This window comes from Sceloporus undulatus, chromosome 9 (assembly GCF_019175285.1).
Source record: "Sceloporus undulatus isolate JIND9_A2432 ecotype Alabama chromosome 9, SceUnd_v1.1, whole genome shotgun sequence".
NCBI lineage: Eukaryota > Metazoa > Chordata > Lepidosauria > Squamata > Phrynosomatidae > Sceloporus > Sceloporus undulatus.
In genome coordinates, this window is record NC_056530.1 from 27073591 (window position 1) to 27090537 (window position 16947).

The 16947-nt window shown below is 48.9% G+C and overlaps 1 protein-coding gene across 18 annotated transcripts in view; it reads right to left on the bottom strand.

Moving 5' to 3' along the window:
• The window catches only part of NRXN2 (neurexin 2), a 286100-nt gene that overhangs the window by 247436 nt on the left and 21717 nt on the right, over positions 1 to 16947 (bottom strand). For all 18 annotated transcript variants that reach the window (XM_042439705.1, XM_042439702.1, XM_042439704.1 and 15 more), the window contains exon 2: positions 3371 to 4640. In XM_042439705.1, coding sequence (XP_042295639.1) covers positions 3371 to 4085 — 715 coding nt within the window. In that variant the 5' untranslated portion in view covers positions 4086 to 4640. The remainder of the gene's footprint in view (positions 1 to 3370; positions 4641 to 16947) is intronic.

A 16947-nucleotide genomic window follows, 5' to 3' on the forward strand; every position in this document is an offset into this window, starting at 1 on the left:
ATTACTCTACTATGCCTTTGTAGCTCCTCAAGAACAACTCTATGGTCAACTTCAATTAAAAGTGGCAATGAAAGACCTAGAGATTCCTAGAGAGGACACTCTACTAGGCCTTTGTAGCTCCTCCAGCGAAACTCTATGGTCATCTTTAACTAAAAGTGGCACTGAAAGACCTAGAGATTCCTAGAGAGGACACTCTACTAGGCCTTTGTAGATCCTCCAGTGAAACTCTATGGCCAACTTTAACTAAAGGTTGCTTTGAAAGACCGAGAGATTCCTAGAGAGGACACTCTACTAGGCCATTGTAGCTCCTCCAGGGAAACTCTATGGTCAACTTTAACTAAAAGTTGCACCGAAAGACCTAGAGATTCCTAGAGAGGACACGCTATTAGGCTACTACTACTACTACTACTACTACTACACACACACACACCCTCTCTAGCTACCTAAGCCTGACCTTATCAATACCTTATCATTACTCCAGCAAGGGTCACCATACGTTGGAAACAAGGTACACAACGCCCAAAGCCATGTGTCTATAAACAAAACAATGCCTTTAGCAGAAGACGACAACAAAACCGTTCACAATTACTGGTTGTTCAATTGCACACAGTTAAAATCACTGTGTTAGCTTAGCGCTTACTGTTAATTATAGACTTTTTCTAATTAACCTTCCACAAAGACGGCTCACGGATCCCGCTCTCTCATCGGCTGACCCCTGGCGGTTCCCACGGCTTGCTTACTCTTACTCCGCTCCAACCAACTCTTACTAACTCACCCTAACTAATGCTTACCGTTTACGCACCAGCCTTTTAATAATCCCATTCAAACACCCACCAGTTGCCCCCAACATCCCAAACCTGCTTCCCTTATTTCATATAACATTCACAAAGAAATACGTCGCCTCTCCATTACATTTTCTATAGGTATATATACAACAGTATATATACCCAAATCCAGATTATTGTTTCAGTTCAGTGTTTCAGTGTTTCCTAATACAAGGGAGACTCAACCTATAGCCACAGATAGAGTTGGGTTTTTAAGAACAGGTCCTATTAGGGTCCAAGCAACTGTCCAAGGATGCCAGAGGTTGCTCCATCTTGTCCAGCGTCTCTTAGGCTGTATCCACATTGAGGAAATAACCCAGGTTGATATCACTTCGATTGCAAAGGCTCCATGCTATGGGATTCTGGGATTTGCAGTTTGCTGTGGCACCAGAGAGAAGGCTCAACGTCTCACATCGGGCCTGATGTGCTCCTTGGCCTTTGGTCTTCTCAGGACTTTTCTCCAGCAGATCTATTAGGGAACTATGATCCTTGCATCATGCAAACATTTTCCAGAAGCAGAAAGCATCCTTGCAATGCCTCTTTTAAAAACCCTAGAAATTACATCACCGGGATCCACCCACGGCTGGGAAAAACAAGGATCTATTCCCCTCTGGAGGGTCTCCTCTTTCTAAACCGCCTGCCCCAGCATCCCCTGTGCCGCTGCCGACTGCCTGCAACCCAGGCTGGCTCCTTGCCAGAGCAGCAGGCAAGGGCCATAAACAGATAAGTAATAGCTGAATAAATTGCATGGAGCTGGGGACCAGATTGCCTTTGACCCGCCAGGCATTTGTTTCCTCGTCTTGCGCTGGTTATTACAATCGTGCCGTCCTTTGTAGCGGGAAAACGGAGCAGAGGATGAGGAAAGGGACTATTCCCAACAGCAGGTCCCATCATCCCCCAAAACATCATGCCCACTTGGGGGGGGTCTGAACAGTGGCATACCTAGTTACGGAGTCAGCCCTCTGTATCCAATGATTCCAGCCTTCTCTGAAGATGCCAGCCACAGATGCTGATGAAACATCAGGAATAAACTATTCTAGAACATGGCCACATAAAATATGGATGCAGCCATGAAAGTCTTCGACTTCACAAACCTGGATTTGGCCATTTAACTTAAGGGACACCATTTTGCTAGACCACTGTATTTAATGGGACTTGAGCATCCATAGATTTTGGTATCCAAAGGGGATCCAAGAACCAAACCCCAGCAAAGGGCCCCTTGTATCTGACACCCGGCATGGACCATTTAATACTCAACTTCCTTTCTTCGACACCACTGCTCCCCAAATATTTGCCTTACAGCTATCGCCTTCGCTGTTGGGTGCCTTCAAGTCCTCTCCGACTTTTGGCAACCCTAAGTCAACCTATCATGGGGTTTTCTTGGCAAGTTTCTTCCGAAGGGGTTTGTCATTGCCATCCTGAGAGAATGTGACTTGCATAGGTTTTTATGCTCAAGTGCGGATTCAAACCCTGGTCTTAAGAGAGTCCTAGTCCAGTGATGGTGAACCTTTTAGGGGCCGAGTGCCCAAACTGCAACCCAAAACCCACTTATTCATTGCAAGGTGCTATGTCCCTCTGGCTTTCTAGTAACAAACTAGCAAACTCTGTGACCACATAAAGGGCTCTGAGTGCCACCTCTGGCACGCATGCCATAGGTTCGCCATCACTGTCCTAGTCCAATGCCTCTAAATAATAATAATAATAATAATAATAATAATAATAATAATAATAATAATACAGTAATAATAATTTATATCCCGCCTCTTCGTCAGGATCGAGGCGGTGTACACTACACATAAAAACACAACAATATAAAATAAACCCACTGTCCCTCCTGCCAACGCAACAAATTCCCTTTATAACAGTAAAATGATGTTCCGTTATTAAAACAATCGGATCAATCAAATAAAACACAGAGAGATGGGTACATCCCTTTAAAACGCTATAGGTCAGCGTTTTAACCACTTAGAGAGTGCCGAATTCGCTATGACGCGGCACAGAAATGTAAATGCCATTGCTAAACGCTATTCATCCTCAGCCTTCCACCATTTCGTAGGTCTTGGGGGCAAATGGCTAACCCACTGTAAACCACTTAGAGTGCATTTAGTTCACTATGAAGCAGTATAGAAATGTAAAAGCTACAGTATTGCTAAATGCTCAGCCGATCCTTTCGTAGGTTGGTAAAATGAATACCAGGCTTGTTGGGTGCAAGCGGCAAACACATTGTAAACTGCGGAGTGCTGATTTCACTATGAAGCGGTACAGAAATGCCAATGCTATTGCTAAATGCTATGCATCCTCAGCCTTCCATCCTTTCATAGGGCAATAAAATGAGTATCCAGCTTGTTGGGTGCAATGGGCTAACACATTGTAAACTGTGCAGTGGTTCACAACCTTTGGCTCTCCTAAGGTTTTGGACTTCAACTCCCAGAAGTCCCAGCCAGCTTGCCCAAACGATCAGGGATTCTGGGAGCTGAAGTCGAAAATGCCTGGAGGACCCAAGGTTGAGAACCACTGACTTAGAAGCAAAGTGCTAAAGTGCTTACCTTCACTGCAAAACTTCCCCTGGAAGCCGGTGAGGCTGCAGTCGCATTGCACCTCGCTGTTGACTACGGTGCAGATCCCACCATTGACGCAGGGGTTCTGCTTGGCACACAGGTACTCCATGTCGCTGCGAATGCCCTGGCTGCCCAGCAGAGCAGGGGGCATGTCGCCCACCTTGAGGTTGGCCACGATCCCCCGGAAAGGCATCTCATACTTGACAGTGCTGAGGGTGAGGGCCGAGAGGCGGACGTCCGGAGGGATGCCGCCCACGAAGAGATCGCTCTCCACCGTCATGTCGCGCCGCTTGGACTTCACCTCCGCCACCCGGGCCTCGCCGTCCACCACCAGCATGGTTTCCCTGTAGTTGCGCGTCAAGAGCAGCATGTGCCAACGGTCGTCGTTGACCGGCGTCTCCAAATGCAGGCTGGCTGGCTCGGCGCAAGAGATGGTGAAGCGCAGGCGGAAGCGCCCTTCCAAAATCAGCAGCTCCAGGAAATCACAGTTCCCGCCGTCATCCAAGTACAGCACCAAGGCCCGGGAGACGTTGGTCTTGAGGCTGAAGCTCAGCTCCCCCAAGGAGCTGGCATCCCACCGGGCGTAACGCGCCCACTGCCCGGTCGTGCCGCTGAACTCCAAGGCCGCGCCACCCGCTCCCGGGCCCAGCATCAACACCACCAGGAGCACCACGGGCAACAGCAAACGCGCCAGCTTCGCCATGGCAAGTCCCTCCTCCGCTCTCACCAGGAGGCCGGCAATGCCCCCTTCCTTGGCACCCTTTTAAACCCACATGAGACAAAAGGGATGTGCTGCAGGGAGGGAGGGAGGCGGGCAGGACGGGCCACAATCTGGGGATGCCAAGGCTCACTTTCTTCAAAGGTGAGGGTCCCGCAAGGACTGGACAATCTGGATGCACCAAGGGTCCCTTTCGCCAAACGTGAGGGTCCCACGAAGACCACCCGGTGCGGGGAGGGGGCTCTCAAGTCGAAACGTGCCACTATCCAAAGCTGGAAGGTCCTTCAATCTCCCCCGTCCCCCCTCCCCAAAAACCCAGGGATGCTCTTTCACAGCATCTTCCTCCGTCGAGCGCTGGGTTGAGACAAGCGGCACAGATTTTCTCCGAGGGCGAGAGAGTGTTGTGGCCTCCAGACGTTCCCAGATCTTAATAATCCTCCAGAGGCCGTCTCTGGTCGACGCCCGGAGCAGCTTGCCTCCCTTCTTCAGCTGCTCCGGGTTCAAGTTCAGTCTGGAGTGTGCATCATCAATGGCCCTGGCCTAGGAAGGAGGGAAGGGGGAAGGAGAGGAGACAGAGAAGAGAAAAAGCAGTCAGCTCTGGTGCTGAGTTTTTGCAATGATAATAATATTCCGGTTGTAAGAGACCATTGCCATTTTCCCTGCAACATGGCTTTAAGAAAAGAAACCCATTTTATCAGCACCACGAACATAGCAGCCTCCAGAACAGGGCCTATTTGCACTCCTTCCCTCTCTCTCTGGATGTATCCACATTGCACATTTATACCAATTTGACACCACTTTATTTAACTATCATGCCTCCATTCTACAGAATCCTGCACTTTGAACTTGGAAGGTTATGTTTGTTTGCTTTCTCTCTCTCTCTCTCTCTCTGGATGTATACACACTGCATACGTATGCCGAATTGATACCACTTTAACTACCATGGCTCCATTTTATAGAATCCTGCAGTTCTCCAAGTGCAAACTGCAGGATTCTAGAGACTGGACAGTCTCTCCCTCCCCCCCCAGATGCATCCACATTGCACAGTTATACCAGTTTGATACCACCTTAACTGTCACGGCCCCATTCCATAGAATCCTGCACTTTGCACTTGGAGATGCTCTCTCTTTCTCCCTCCGGATGTATTCACATTGCACATGTATATACCACATGGCACATTTATACCTTAACTACTATGGCTCCATTTTATCCCATGCAAAGTTTGCATGTGGTTGTTTTGTGCAGAAGAGACGGGTTTGCCTTCCCCTGAGGCTGAGAAAGTGTGACTTGCTCAAGCTCACCCAGTGGGTTTCCATGACCAAGAGTGGTCTCCAAAGTTCAACGCTAGCTACTCCCGGATGCATTTTCAGGGTTGCTATAAGTTTAAGGTGAGAAGGAAAGGCACCACTTCCTTTGCAATGATGCACAACGATGCACACTGCCGGAGAGGTGAAACTCCAATGCAAGTAAGAAATGAACACATCCAGCGCTATACTGAGGTTCACCCCACTCCCTGAGCCGTTGCTTTGCTTTCCTGGGTTGGGAAGAAGGGATGGCATCTCGCACAGGATCGGGACCCCGGTGTCACTCACGGCGCTAATGCAATGCAAATTTCATTCCCGTCAAATTGCCTTTTTGGAATGATTACCCTTGTAACTGACTGTCAGAGAAGCAATTTATTTCTCCCCTTCCCCTCCCCAGCGCCTGCTGCTCCAAGAGGAGGCTGCATTTGCATCTTGTTACTGCATAAGAGCCTGATTATTTATAGCATGGGAGGGGGGAACGAACGAGAGGGAAGAAAGGAGGAGTGCGGGAAGAAAAGCAGAGGAAGAAGTGAAGAGAGAGAAACCCCCATGCCATGTCAACCTCCCACCCAACCTATGCTCATATAACCCAGCCTTGGCTCATATAACCATTGTTTATGATGCTCTTTTGCAACCTTAGAGGTCCCAAATACCCTAAAAGGCACCAGATCCTGACCGATCCTGGAACCTAAGCAGCTCTGCCTTGGTCCATCCTTGCATGGGAGGCCGTCGACGCATCCCAGGTGTTGCAGGTTACACTTTTAGACTCACGGCGATGCCCAAACTCTGGCGTTTTGGGCTTCGGCTCCCAGACTATTGGCCCAGATGGTTTCAGGCTTCTTGGTGCTGACGTCCAAAAGGCTATGGAGGATCAGGCTTTGGAAGTCACTGTTTTAGAGGACAGTGTGGGCAAAGCCGCCTCCGAGGACTAAGAAAACCCTGGGAAAGATTCATGGTGGGCCTCATTCCCACTACATTTTAAACTGGTTCGCAAATTGGTTTCAAGCGGTTTAAATGACCCTGGTTCACACTTGAACTGAATCACTGAAACAATTTGGAGAGGGCTGCCATGCGCCAGATGCATTTAACCTGCGTCTTTTTGACGAATGTGGCCGGGATCTCCATAAGTTGACACAGGTCTTGAAATAAGTTTCAGGTGTTCGTCAATCCCTTCAAATGTGTGTGTGTGTATAATAATAATAATAAAATTTATTTATGTTTCCCTGCCTCTCCCGGTGGATCGAATCAGGGTTACAGACTAAAATATATATGCGTGTATCATTATTGCATCAATAAACATGTCCCACCAGTGTGCATGTCTTTCCAAAAGGCATGCCTTTTGTATATCCAATGTGCCTTGGAAGCCTAAGTGCCATAACTAGATCCCATCTAGTCTTGGAAGCTAAGCAGAGGCAACCTTGGTTAGCCCTTGGATGGGAGACTGCCAATGAAACCCAGGTGCTGCAGGCTATACTTTAGGGGAAGGGTCCTAGTAAGACCACCTGCGAGTATCCCTTACTTAATAAAACCCTATGAGATGTGTGGTGCATGAGAAGAGAAGCATTGCTGTTCTTTGTAAGTGGCATGGCATCGAAGACCAGAGGCCCATAGAGATGGTGCAGTTTCGAGAAAACCCACTCATGATAAAGACCAGATCCAAAGGTCCTCTAGTCCTCCAATTGTTGTTGCTATGTACTTTCGAGTCATTTCCAACTTATGGCAACCCTATCATGGGTGCTTCCTTGGCAAGTTTTTGCAGACAGGGTTTGCCACTGCCATCCTTAGAGAGTGTGACTTGCCCCAGGCCACCCAGTGGGTTTCATGGCCGAGCCAAGATTCAAACCCTGGTCTCCAAAGTCCTAAGGCCCGAACCACTAGGCCAAGCTGGCTCTTTAGAAAAAGCAGACCTACCAATGTTGTCGGCATATGCAAACCCAGCCATGCCAAGAAGTGCCAACTTAAACAAAGCATCCTCCTCCTTCGGGAAGGTGCTGGGGAGGGATCCGGTCTCCTTGGCGACGGCAGGGATACGGCATCATGCAAATGAGCCGCGGGTTATTTATAAATCCTCCCTCGTCTACCGCACCTCATTGGGTAATGGGCGTAATTAACATTCGGCTTCTAATTAGCCAATCAAATTAAATTCCACACCTGCAATGGGTGCTTGATTGAAGCGAGCGGCAGCCTTGTGCCATCTCCTTGCCCTGCACCCACCACCACATCTCACCATCCAGGGCTGCAAAGGGCTGCTGGTGTGTGTGTGTGTGTGTGTGTGTGTGTGTGTGTGTGTGTGAAATATACATACACATACATACCTATACATTCATCCTTCCCCATTTGTGGATTTGACTTTTGCGGATCTGATTATTCACGGATTGCATTAGTATGTTCTCTCTAGGAATATCTAGGTCCTCCTCCAGGGCAACTCTATGGTCAACTTTAACTAAAAGTTGCACTGAAGGACCTAGAGATTCCTAGAGAGGACACTCTACTAGGCCTTTGTACTCCTCCAGCGCAACTCTATGGTCAGTGTCCGTCAGAAAACCCCTCACATAAACCAGTGGCTTCCAATACAAAACATGCTTCCCTCCTTTCCAACATCTCAGCACCCACAACGCAGCACCAGTCAGCCTCTCAAATGTGTAACAGTCCTCCTCTACCATTTATGCAGAGAGCCAATGTGTTGCAGAGGTTTGAGCACTGGACTATGACTCTGGAGACCAGAGTTCAAATCCTGACTCAGCCACGTAAACCCACTGGGTGAACTTGGATAAGGCCACACTCTCTCGACCTCAAAGGATACCGATGGCAAACCGCCTCGGAATAAAATCTTGCCAAGAGAGCCCCATGCTCGCCGTGACTTGAAGGGCGCACAACCACAACAACAAGCCATTTATGCAGGTCGCCATACCTGCCTATCCAAGAAAGTAGGCAGTCCCATTACAAAATGGACACCGTTCCATTGCTCCTCCAGAACAGTCCAGAAAAGCTGCACTACAAAATCAGGTGTTCCCCAAACCTGCAACTTCCCCGGTGCCATCTTTGCCCCTTCTGCAGCCCTTTTAGGGCAGAAGGAAAATGAAAAGACCCAGCCATGCAGACCGGTCCATTTCCAACCCTGACCAAGTGAGTCCCAAAAGTAAATATCCCTGGTCCTTGGTGCAAGCTCTGCCCCACAAGAGGGCACCCAGCCTAGGAGCTTCCCTGCTTTTGCCAATTGGCACCATAACCTCCTTGCAGCTCTGTTCCCCTCGAGGTGCCAGCCACGCTGTCTCCCACGGCCGCGCACCACATCGGCCTTGGGGTGTCACATCACATCAAGGGGGTTGCCAAGCATGCAAAGAGGAGTGTGAACAAATCTCTCCATACACATACACCACACTCTTCTGCTTCTTCGCCTGTGCCAGCCTTGCAAACTGAGTGGGCAAAATGGGAGGTAAAAGGTGAAGGGAAGGCCTGCGACGCAACGGCGCGGCACAGCCGGCGCTCATGGAGTCGTTGCCATTGTTCGCGGCCTCCTTCCTTAACTCCAGTTTTAGCTCCAAATCCAATAACATCCAAAATCCAAAATCCATCAAACGGGGATGCCTTTACTGGGCCAACCAAAATGCACAGTATACATGTTGCAAGCTTTCAAAGCGCCACTGGCTTCTTCCAGCAGACAAAGGTGTTATAAATTACAATTGTGCATTACGGTCGGCCAATAAAGATGCCAGCCACAGATGCTGGCGAAACAGCAGGAATAAACTCTGCTAGAACATGGCCACGTAGCCCAATAAACTCACAAAAAACTATGGACGCCGGGCATGAAAGCCTTCGACTTCACAAAGGTATCACTATTTGGTGGATTCTGGGTGTTGTGGGGTTTTAACCTGTTTTCCAACATACAGCAGGGTCCTTTTTATCCGCTGGGGTTCAGCTGCAGGAACCCTGTGGATAACAAAATCCGTGTTGGACTGTGACTCTGGAGACCAGGGTTCGAATCCATGAAACGGCCTGGGCCTGAAGACTTCCAAATATCCACATTCCTGTTATGGAGACCTTTATAGCATTGCCAAGTAAACGAAGAGACAGAGTTAAACAGAGGAGGGAATTGTGCACTTGCCACCATTTGTGTAACAAGCAGCACCTGCACAGATTCCTCTCTGCACAACCCAAAGCCACAGGAGTCCTGTCCAAAAGCCAAGAGCTAGCCAGATATTTGGGAGGGTACCTTGGTCTTCAATGGGCAAGACCTGCTTCAAGTGGAGGGAGAGACTGCTAAAAGTGGTTTATTGCAATGGACAGACATAGGTACCTGCATGATGGGGGGATCTTGGCAACAGGGAATGCCATGATAGGGTTGCCAAGTGAAATGATGGCCAGGGCGCCTGTACGTTTAATAATTATGTAGAAGGGAGTATGTAGAGAGATCTTGTGTAGCACCTTTGAGACTCACTGCATGAGTTTTCTTAGACTTCAGTATATTGGCCCATGCAAGTTTCTGGCCTAATACATCTCATCCCTTTGAAGGCGTGTTGTTCTTACTGCAAAGGCCTGGCATGGCTGCTCCGTTGGCTACTCCTCGCCCTCTTCCTTAGTGACTCTTCCTCGGAGTGCTTTCCTTTAATGATCTAATTTATGTTCCATCTGCACCACCTGCTTTTCCTGGGACTATTTCTGCCAAAACAAGCTGTTTGCGCACCTCTTCCCAGCTGGCGCATTTGCTCAGGGGTCCCTGAGCTGGGTAAAGCGCGAGCGCCAGCATGGCATATTGTTTGAGCGTTGGACTGGGAGACCAGGAGACCAGGGTTCGGACCCCTGCCCAGTTATGGAAGCCCACCAAGGCAAGTCGCACTCTCTCAGCCTCAGAGGAAGGCCTTGGCAAACCTCCTCTGAACAGACCAAGAAAACCCTGTAATGGGGTTGCCTTAGGGTTCCCATAAATCGGAAACGACTTGAAGGCACACCGCACACACTCCTCTCCTCTCCGCTCGCTGCGTTCATGGATAAATCCCATTTCTGTACATTGTAGTCGAATGAATGCAACAACTTTCCCGAGCGCTGGTTGGATATAAGGCAGCTTCCCATCCTCTTATCGGTTTTGCTCCCACATTTCAACAAGGTGCCCTTTCCAACAATGGCACCTCCAGCTATGGCTGGGTGACCCTTCTGTGTGCCCTGCTCTTGACCTGGTGTGGCCTTTGGGGTTGTCAGACCTGGACACTGGGCGATGACAAGCTCATGGGAGAATGGATGGCTTGGGCATGGCTGCTGGGTCTTGGCATGCACGGTGCGCCCTGTGCCACCTTCTGCCCTTACTCCCAATGGCAAGGGGGGAGAAGAGAGAGGAAAAAACCCCATACAGCCTGGAGCAAGAAGGCATGGCTTGAAGTGTCCAACGGACCTGAGCTGGAGCAAAGAGAAAGAAGAGACCAAGCAACCTTCTCCACCCACAGCTGCCCTGCAGCACCCGCTGCTATTAATAAAGGCTTCCATCATGCCTGGGCAATGCTGGAACCGCCGATGGCATCAGCAACAGCAGAGCAAACAACCTAACCGCGGCTCCACCGATGCCCAAGAGAGAAAGAGAGAGCGAGAGAGAAGGAAACAAAGAGAGGTGTCAAACCGTGCCACCAGCCCTGCCCACCCAAAAGAGTCCTTGCCGCGATGCCATCTGTTCTAGCATCCCCAAGCCTTCGACCCATTAGGTGCCACTTCCCTGCCATTGCTGGATGCGGGAATCAAAATGCCACTCTTTTTGATATGTCTCTTCCGGAAGGTAGCGGCGACTTATTTGATCCAGTTTCTTCGCCCTGCAAGAGAAAGTCTCCGAAAGCCGTGCGGAAAGTCTTTGAAAGCGGCACCGTTTTCGGAGGCTGTTTGTCGTTTGACACTTATTCGGTGCAACGTGGTATTTTTGTGCCGCACGTCCCCATCCGGAAAATAGTATTTGGTACAGAAATGTTTGGTTCTGTGCAGAAATGGCTCTTGTTTTCGGCACAAAACAACCACAGTTGAAATATTTTGTCCTGCACAGAAATGGTTCTTGCCTTGGAAAGAAATGCAAAGAATCTGCAATGATTCTCAGATCAGAATTCTTCTCGCTACGGTTTCTCAACACCCAAGAAAGAGATTTTCCCCCCAACCATTTTAAAAGCACTTTCAAATATTCGTCACATCCCTAGAGAGGATTCAGGGTCTGAGGCCCTTTTCATCCTCTTGCCACAATACTCCAGACTCCAGTCTCTGAAGGGAAAAAAGAGAAAGAGAGACGTTTGTACTCCATTTTCCTTTATCAACATAGGAGAGTATGACTTGAATCACAGGGTGCATTTACACTGTAGTAATAATGCAGCTTGGCACCACTTTCACTGCCAGGGCTCAATCCAACAGAATCCTGGGATTTGTAGTTTGGTGGGGCACCGATCTTTGGAGCAGCAGAAATCAAGCTCGCTCCATCTTCTACTTGACATCCAGATAGTTAAAGATATCGGTCGTACCAACTCTCAGCCTTCTCCTCTCCAAGCTAAATGCACCCAGCCCTCAACTGGGGATTATCTTGGTTGTCCAAAGTGCTAAACATGTCTGTGTGTGCTTTCAGGTCACCTATTGACAACGACTTCTTCCTATTGTTGTTGTTGTTGTTGCTGCTGCTGCTACTGTTGTTGTTATCATTTGGAAGCCACTTTGTGTCCCAGTTTTGGGGCGAAAACTGGATGGTGATGATGATGAAAATAATAATGATGACACTCTCTTTTGAGGGGCACCAAATGACACCTTCTTTTGAGGTGCACCGGATGACACCTCTTTTGAGGGGACATCCTTTTTTGAGGTGCACCAAATGACACCTTTTGAGGTGACACCTTCTTTTGTGGTGCACCAAATGACTCCCTCTTTTGAGGTGCACTGGATGACACCCTCTTTTCACGTGACTCCCTCTTTTGAGATGCACTGGATGACACCTCTTTCGAGGTGACAGTTTCTTTGGAGGTGCACCAAACGACTCCCTCTTTGGGGGTGCACCGGATGACACCTCTTTTGAAGTGACACCTCCTTTTGAGGTGCACCAAATGCCACCCTCTTTTGAGGTGCACCAGATAACACCCTCTTTTCAGGTGACACCCTTGTTTCAGGCGTCCCAGATGAGACCCTCTTTTCAGGCGTCACCCAGTGCAGCTTGCACTCCTCGCACCCCCCCTCGTGACACCCCTGGGTGCAAGAAAACAGGATGGAAGGGACTCTGGCCTGAACGCATGCGGATCTGACCCCTGACCGGAAATGGACAACCCCCCCAATCCTCATAGCTCTGCAGGCAGCAAAAGTACAAGGTCATGATGCATAATCGGAGAAAGACTAGCCATGACACTTGCCGGGGGGGGACCGACGGGCGGGAGCAAGCAAGAGCGCACTGATCACAGCTTTTCTCCTCTGCTCTCCTTCGGTGACGGAGACCTATGGCTCCTAACCAGGTCCCTTTTGCCGCGGCTGTTAACAAATGAGAGGGTTCCCGTTCCTCATTTTGGTCAAAGCGGATCTTTCCCAGAAATGGAAGACGTTTTCTGCTGAGCTCGGGTATATTATGCACATTGCAAATCTGTTCCCCCCGACCTGCCTTTCTCTATAAAGCCATAACCGAGGCTGAGAACTGAGAAAACGGACAAGGCCAACCCCGGCAGCCACGAAAGGGACGTGACCACGATGGAAAAGGCAGAGACGGGAGCAAAAAATAACTCATTAATACAATAAACAGAGTGATTAGAGAGCCACACCATCGATCGGCAGGCTCATTACCGCCACCCTGACAGCTCCTTAAGGGCAGAGCTGAAGGTTACGCAGAAGAGAAGGAGAAGGGACAGGAGAGAAAGGGACACTGGGTTGGCAATGGGCATGGCAGCGGACACGAAATGAAGGAAGGAGGGCACTGTGGCTTAGTGGTTGGCATGGGGCATTGGGATTTGAGAGACAGAGGGCCTGGCATAGCCTCATGGGGTCATGCATCTTACTAGGCGGCCTTGCAAATTGAATTTGAAGTTTATTTTCCTGGACTGGATCTCCCAAGTGTGCCCATGGGTAGCCATGCCCACTTGTATGGGTATCTTTCTATACTGTCTGAACCGAGGACAACAAGTACAAGGTCTTGACCAAATGCAGGGCTAGGACTAACATCGTCTCTTTCTTTCTTTCTTTCTTTCTTTCTTTCTTTCTTTCCTTCTCCTGTCTCATTTAGCAGCACCGTGTGCCTGACAAAGAAGCCAGTGGAGCTTCGAAGGCTTGCAAAACGTATAAGTTGCAATTGGGTTGGCCCCATAAAGGTACCACTGTCTTGTGGGTTTCGGATGGTACCATGCTTTGCTAAGTGGCCAACGTGGGTATGTTCACCTATATAATGTGCATTTGGGTTGGCCCCACAAAAGTATCCCTGTCTTGTCTCAGAAGTTACTCCCGTTGTCTAAATGGTTTATATCAATGCAAGCGGACAAGATGCCACTCCTCTTCTTGGCCATATAGGGACAAGGGACAAAGGACAATAAAAGGCAGGTAATAAAGTGGCGACTCCATTAGCGACCGAAAAGCAACTCCGGGGAAGTGTTTCAATGGTCTGGCTTTTAAATTATTTTTAAGGAGTGTTATTAACTTGCTTTAGAAGTTTGAACCTCATCTGTTTAATGTTTTAAACGCTTTTATCGGTGGTACATCGCCCTCTGGGGCTCTGGCGATGCTAACAGGCGATACCCAAATGCGGTAAATAACGAATGAATAAATAAAGGTGGTTGGCGCGTGCCCTCGAGTCGTTTCCGACGTCAGGCGACTCTTTTGTGGGGGTTTCATGGCCAGATTTGTTCAAAGGGGGTTTGACTTGGGTTTCATCTGAAGGTGAGAAAGTGTGACAGGTTGACCAATGGGTTTCTCTGGGTGCGTGCATCCACATTGGAGAAATAACTCACTTCAGCACCACTTTAACTCCCATGGCTACCGAATCCTGAGCTTTCCAGTTTGGTGAGGCACCAGCACTCTTTGGCAGAGAAGGCTAAAGGCCTTGTAAAACTACCAATCCCTGGACTTCATAGGATGCAGCTACAGCACTTAAAATGGAGTCAAATGGCATTATGTCTACAATGTAGATGCACCCATGTCCTTGGATTCCATAGGATGCAGCTACAGCACTTAAAATGGGGTCAAATGGCATTATTTCTACAGTGTAGGTGCACCCAAGTCCCTAGATTCTATAGGATGGAGATACAGTACTTAAAGTGGAGCCAAACCATATTATTTCTACATGCAGATGCACCAAAATCCTAAGATTCCATAGGATGCCGCTACAGCACTTAAAATGGAGTCAAACCACATTATTTCTGCAGTGCGGATGCACCTAGAGGGGAAGGCGCAGTGACCAAAGGAAGACAAATGTCGCAAATACAAGAGTTCTGGGTGTGAATGATTTCCCATGGCCTGATTCCCACTACCTTTAAACCAGATCTCGAATCGGTTTGAACTGGTCCAAATGACCCTGGTTCTCGCTTGAACCAATTCGTGGAAGCGATTCGGAGAGGGGGGGCCATGCACCAGACCCGTTCAACCCGCACCTTTTTCACGCCAACATTTGCCACGTCTTTTCGGACAAACCGATCCTGCGCAAGCGTGAACCAGATGCAGGTCCGTTTTGAACCAATCCGTTCGTGAATGTGAACCACAAGTGGGTTATTTTATGGGGGGAAATGAGATCGGGGCAAACATAGCAGGGACCACGCTCCACTGTCAAATCGATCCGTCGATTCGGATCGCAAACCAATTTATTTGTAAGTGGGAATGAGGCTCGCTCTCTGCTATGCAAGAAATTTGGGAAACGATGGGGAAAATGGCGCCAACCATAAGCATCTCTACAATGCAGATGTGTGTACGCACAACATACACACAACTCCGCACACCTTTTCCTTCATCCCTTCCTTTGCCTTCGGTTAGACTTGGGGACACTCCAGCTTCTCCCTCTATCATTAATCATCATCTCCCACTTCATGTCAGAGACTGCAGTGCAAATCGACTGAGTAGAAACACACAAAAAGGAGAGAGAGAAAAAAGAGAGAGGGAAAGGGAAAAGAACTGGGAAGGAGGAATAAAGAGGAGGAGGGTGGCAAGCCTGGCAGAGAGACATGCAGACCTCAATGCCAGGTTGCATCTGGCGACCTGAGCAAAGGCCTGGAAGAAGGGAAGGAATAAGGCGGTTGGGAAGAAGAAGAAGAAGAAAAATGAATTGTGTTGCGTTGCATTGGACCAAATGCATCAGCGGAATTAATTGCATTGGACCAAATGCATCGAAGGAAGTAGAGTTTGGTTTACGAAAGCTCATGCTGCCAATTTCTCTCTAAAATAAAGAACCGGAATAGAATCCAGCATTTTCTGGCCCTTTTAATCATTTCGGATGCGCGCTCTCAAGGGTCCCTGATTGGCGCACTACATCTCCCATTAGCCTGATTGTGAAGTGTTGAATGGCTTCTCCCATTCTTCGCCTCTTATTCGTATCTCTTTCTTTCTCCTTTTTTAAGAAGAAAGAAAGGGAGACGTTCAATATGGCCTTTTCCTTTGCGAGGAAAGCCTGATGCTATAATAGAATAAAAGGAGGATATAATGGAAGAAAGGCAATCTGATAAAAAACGATTTTTTCAAGAAGCTCGCGGACATTTGTGGGGCGAACTCACGCTTCTGGAGAGCCACATTCCTATATATTGGGAACCATTAAGCAAGAGATGTTTCAGGACTGCAAAACCCAGCATTCTTTACCAGTGCTGCTGGGATTTGCAGTCCAACCGTTTCAGGTATATACCAAGGGAAACAATGCAGTTTGACAGCACTTTATGGCTCAGCACTATGAGATTGTGGGATCTGCAGTTTGCCGCGGCCCCAAAGTGCTTTGGCAGAGAAGGCTATATATCTCACAAAGCTACCTTCAAGTGCCTTTGAGTTGTTTATGGCTTATGGCGAATGCGTCGTGGCATGATTTGTTCAGACTTTGCCATCCTCCAAGGCTGAGAGAGTGTGACTTGTGTGAGTTTCTGCGGCCGAGCCAGAAATTGAACCCAGAGTCGTTGTCCGGTGCTCAAAACTACGCCAACCTTTGTGCCTTTAAAGAGCCGTGAAATGGAGGTTGCACATCTGGAAACAGCTCACTGCCGTAGAGATATTCAACGCAGAGAAGTCCCAAGGGCCATCCAGTCCAACCCCATCCTTCCATGCAGGAACTCTCCATCAAAGCATAATCATTGGAGGAGGGAGTCAGAAAGACACCCTGCATATGCGCAGAGGAACTCTCCTTCATCCCCACTTTGCACCTTCCAGGCCGGCGCATGTCGCCAAAGAGGCCAACGCCTTTTCCATTTTGCTTCCGTTTAAACAATTTGCTCCAAAGGCAGCGTGCTCCAAGATGTCGTCCGTCACCCATGCGCCAAGGCTGCTCCGTGTCCCTCCTACACAAATGCACACACACACGCACACGCACAACGCACGCCCCTGCTCTCTCTGCCCGCTGCGGTCCGTCCTCAATAATTCAAAGCCGAAGTCTGTTCCGA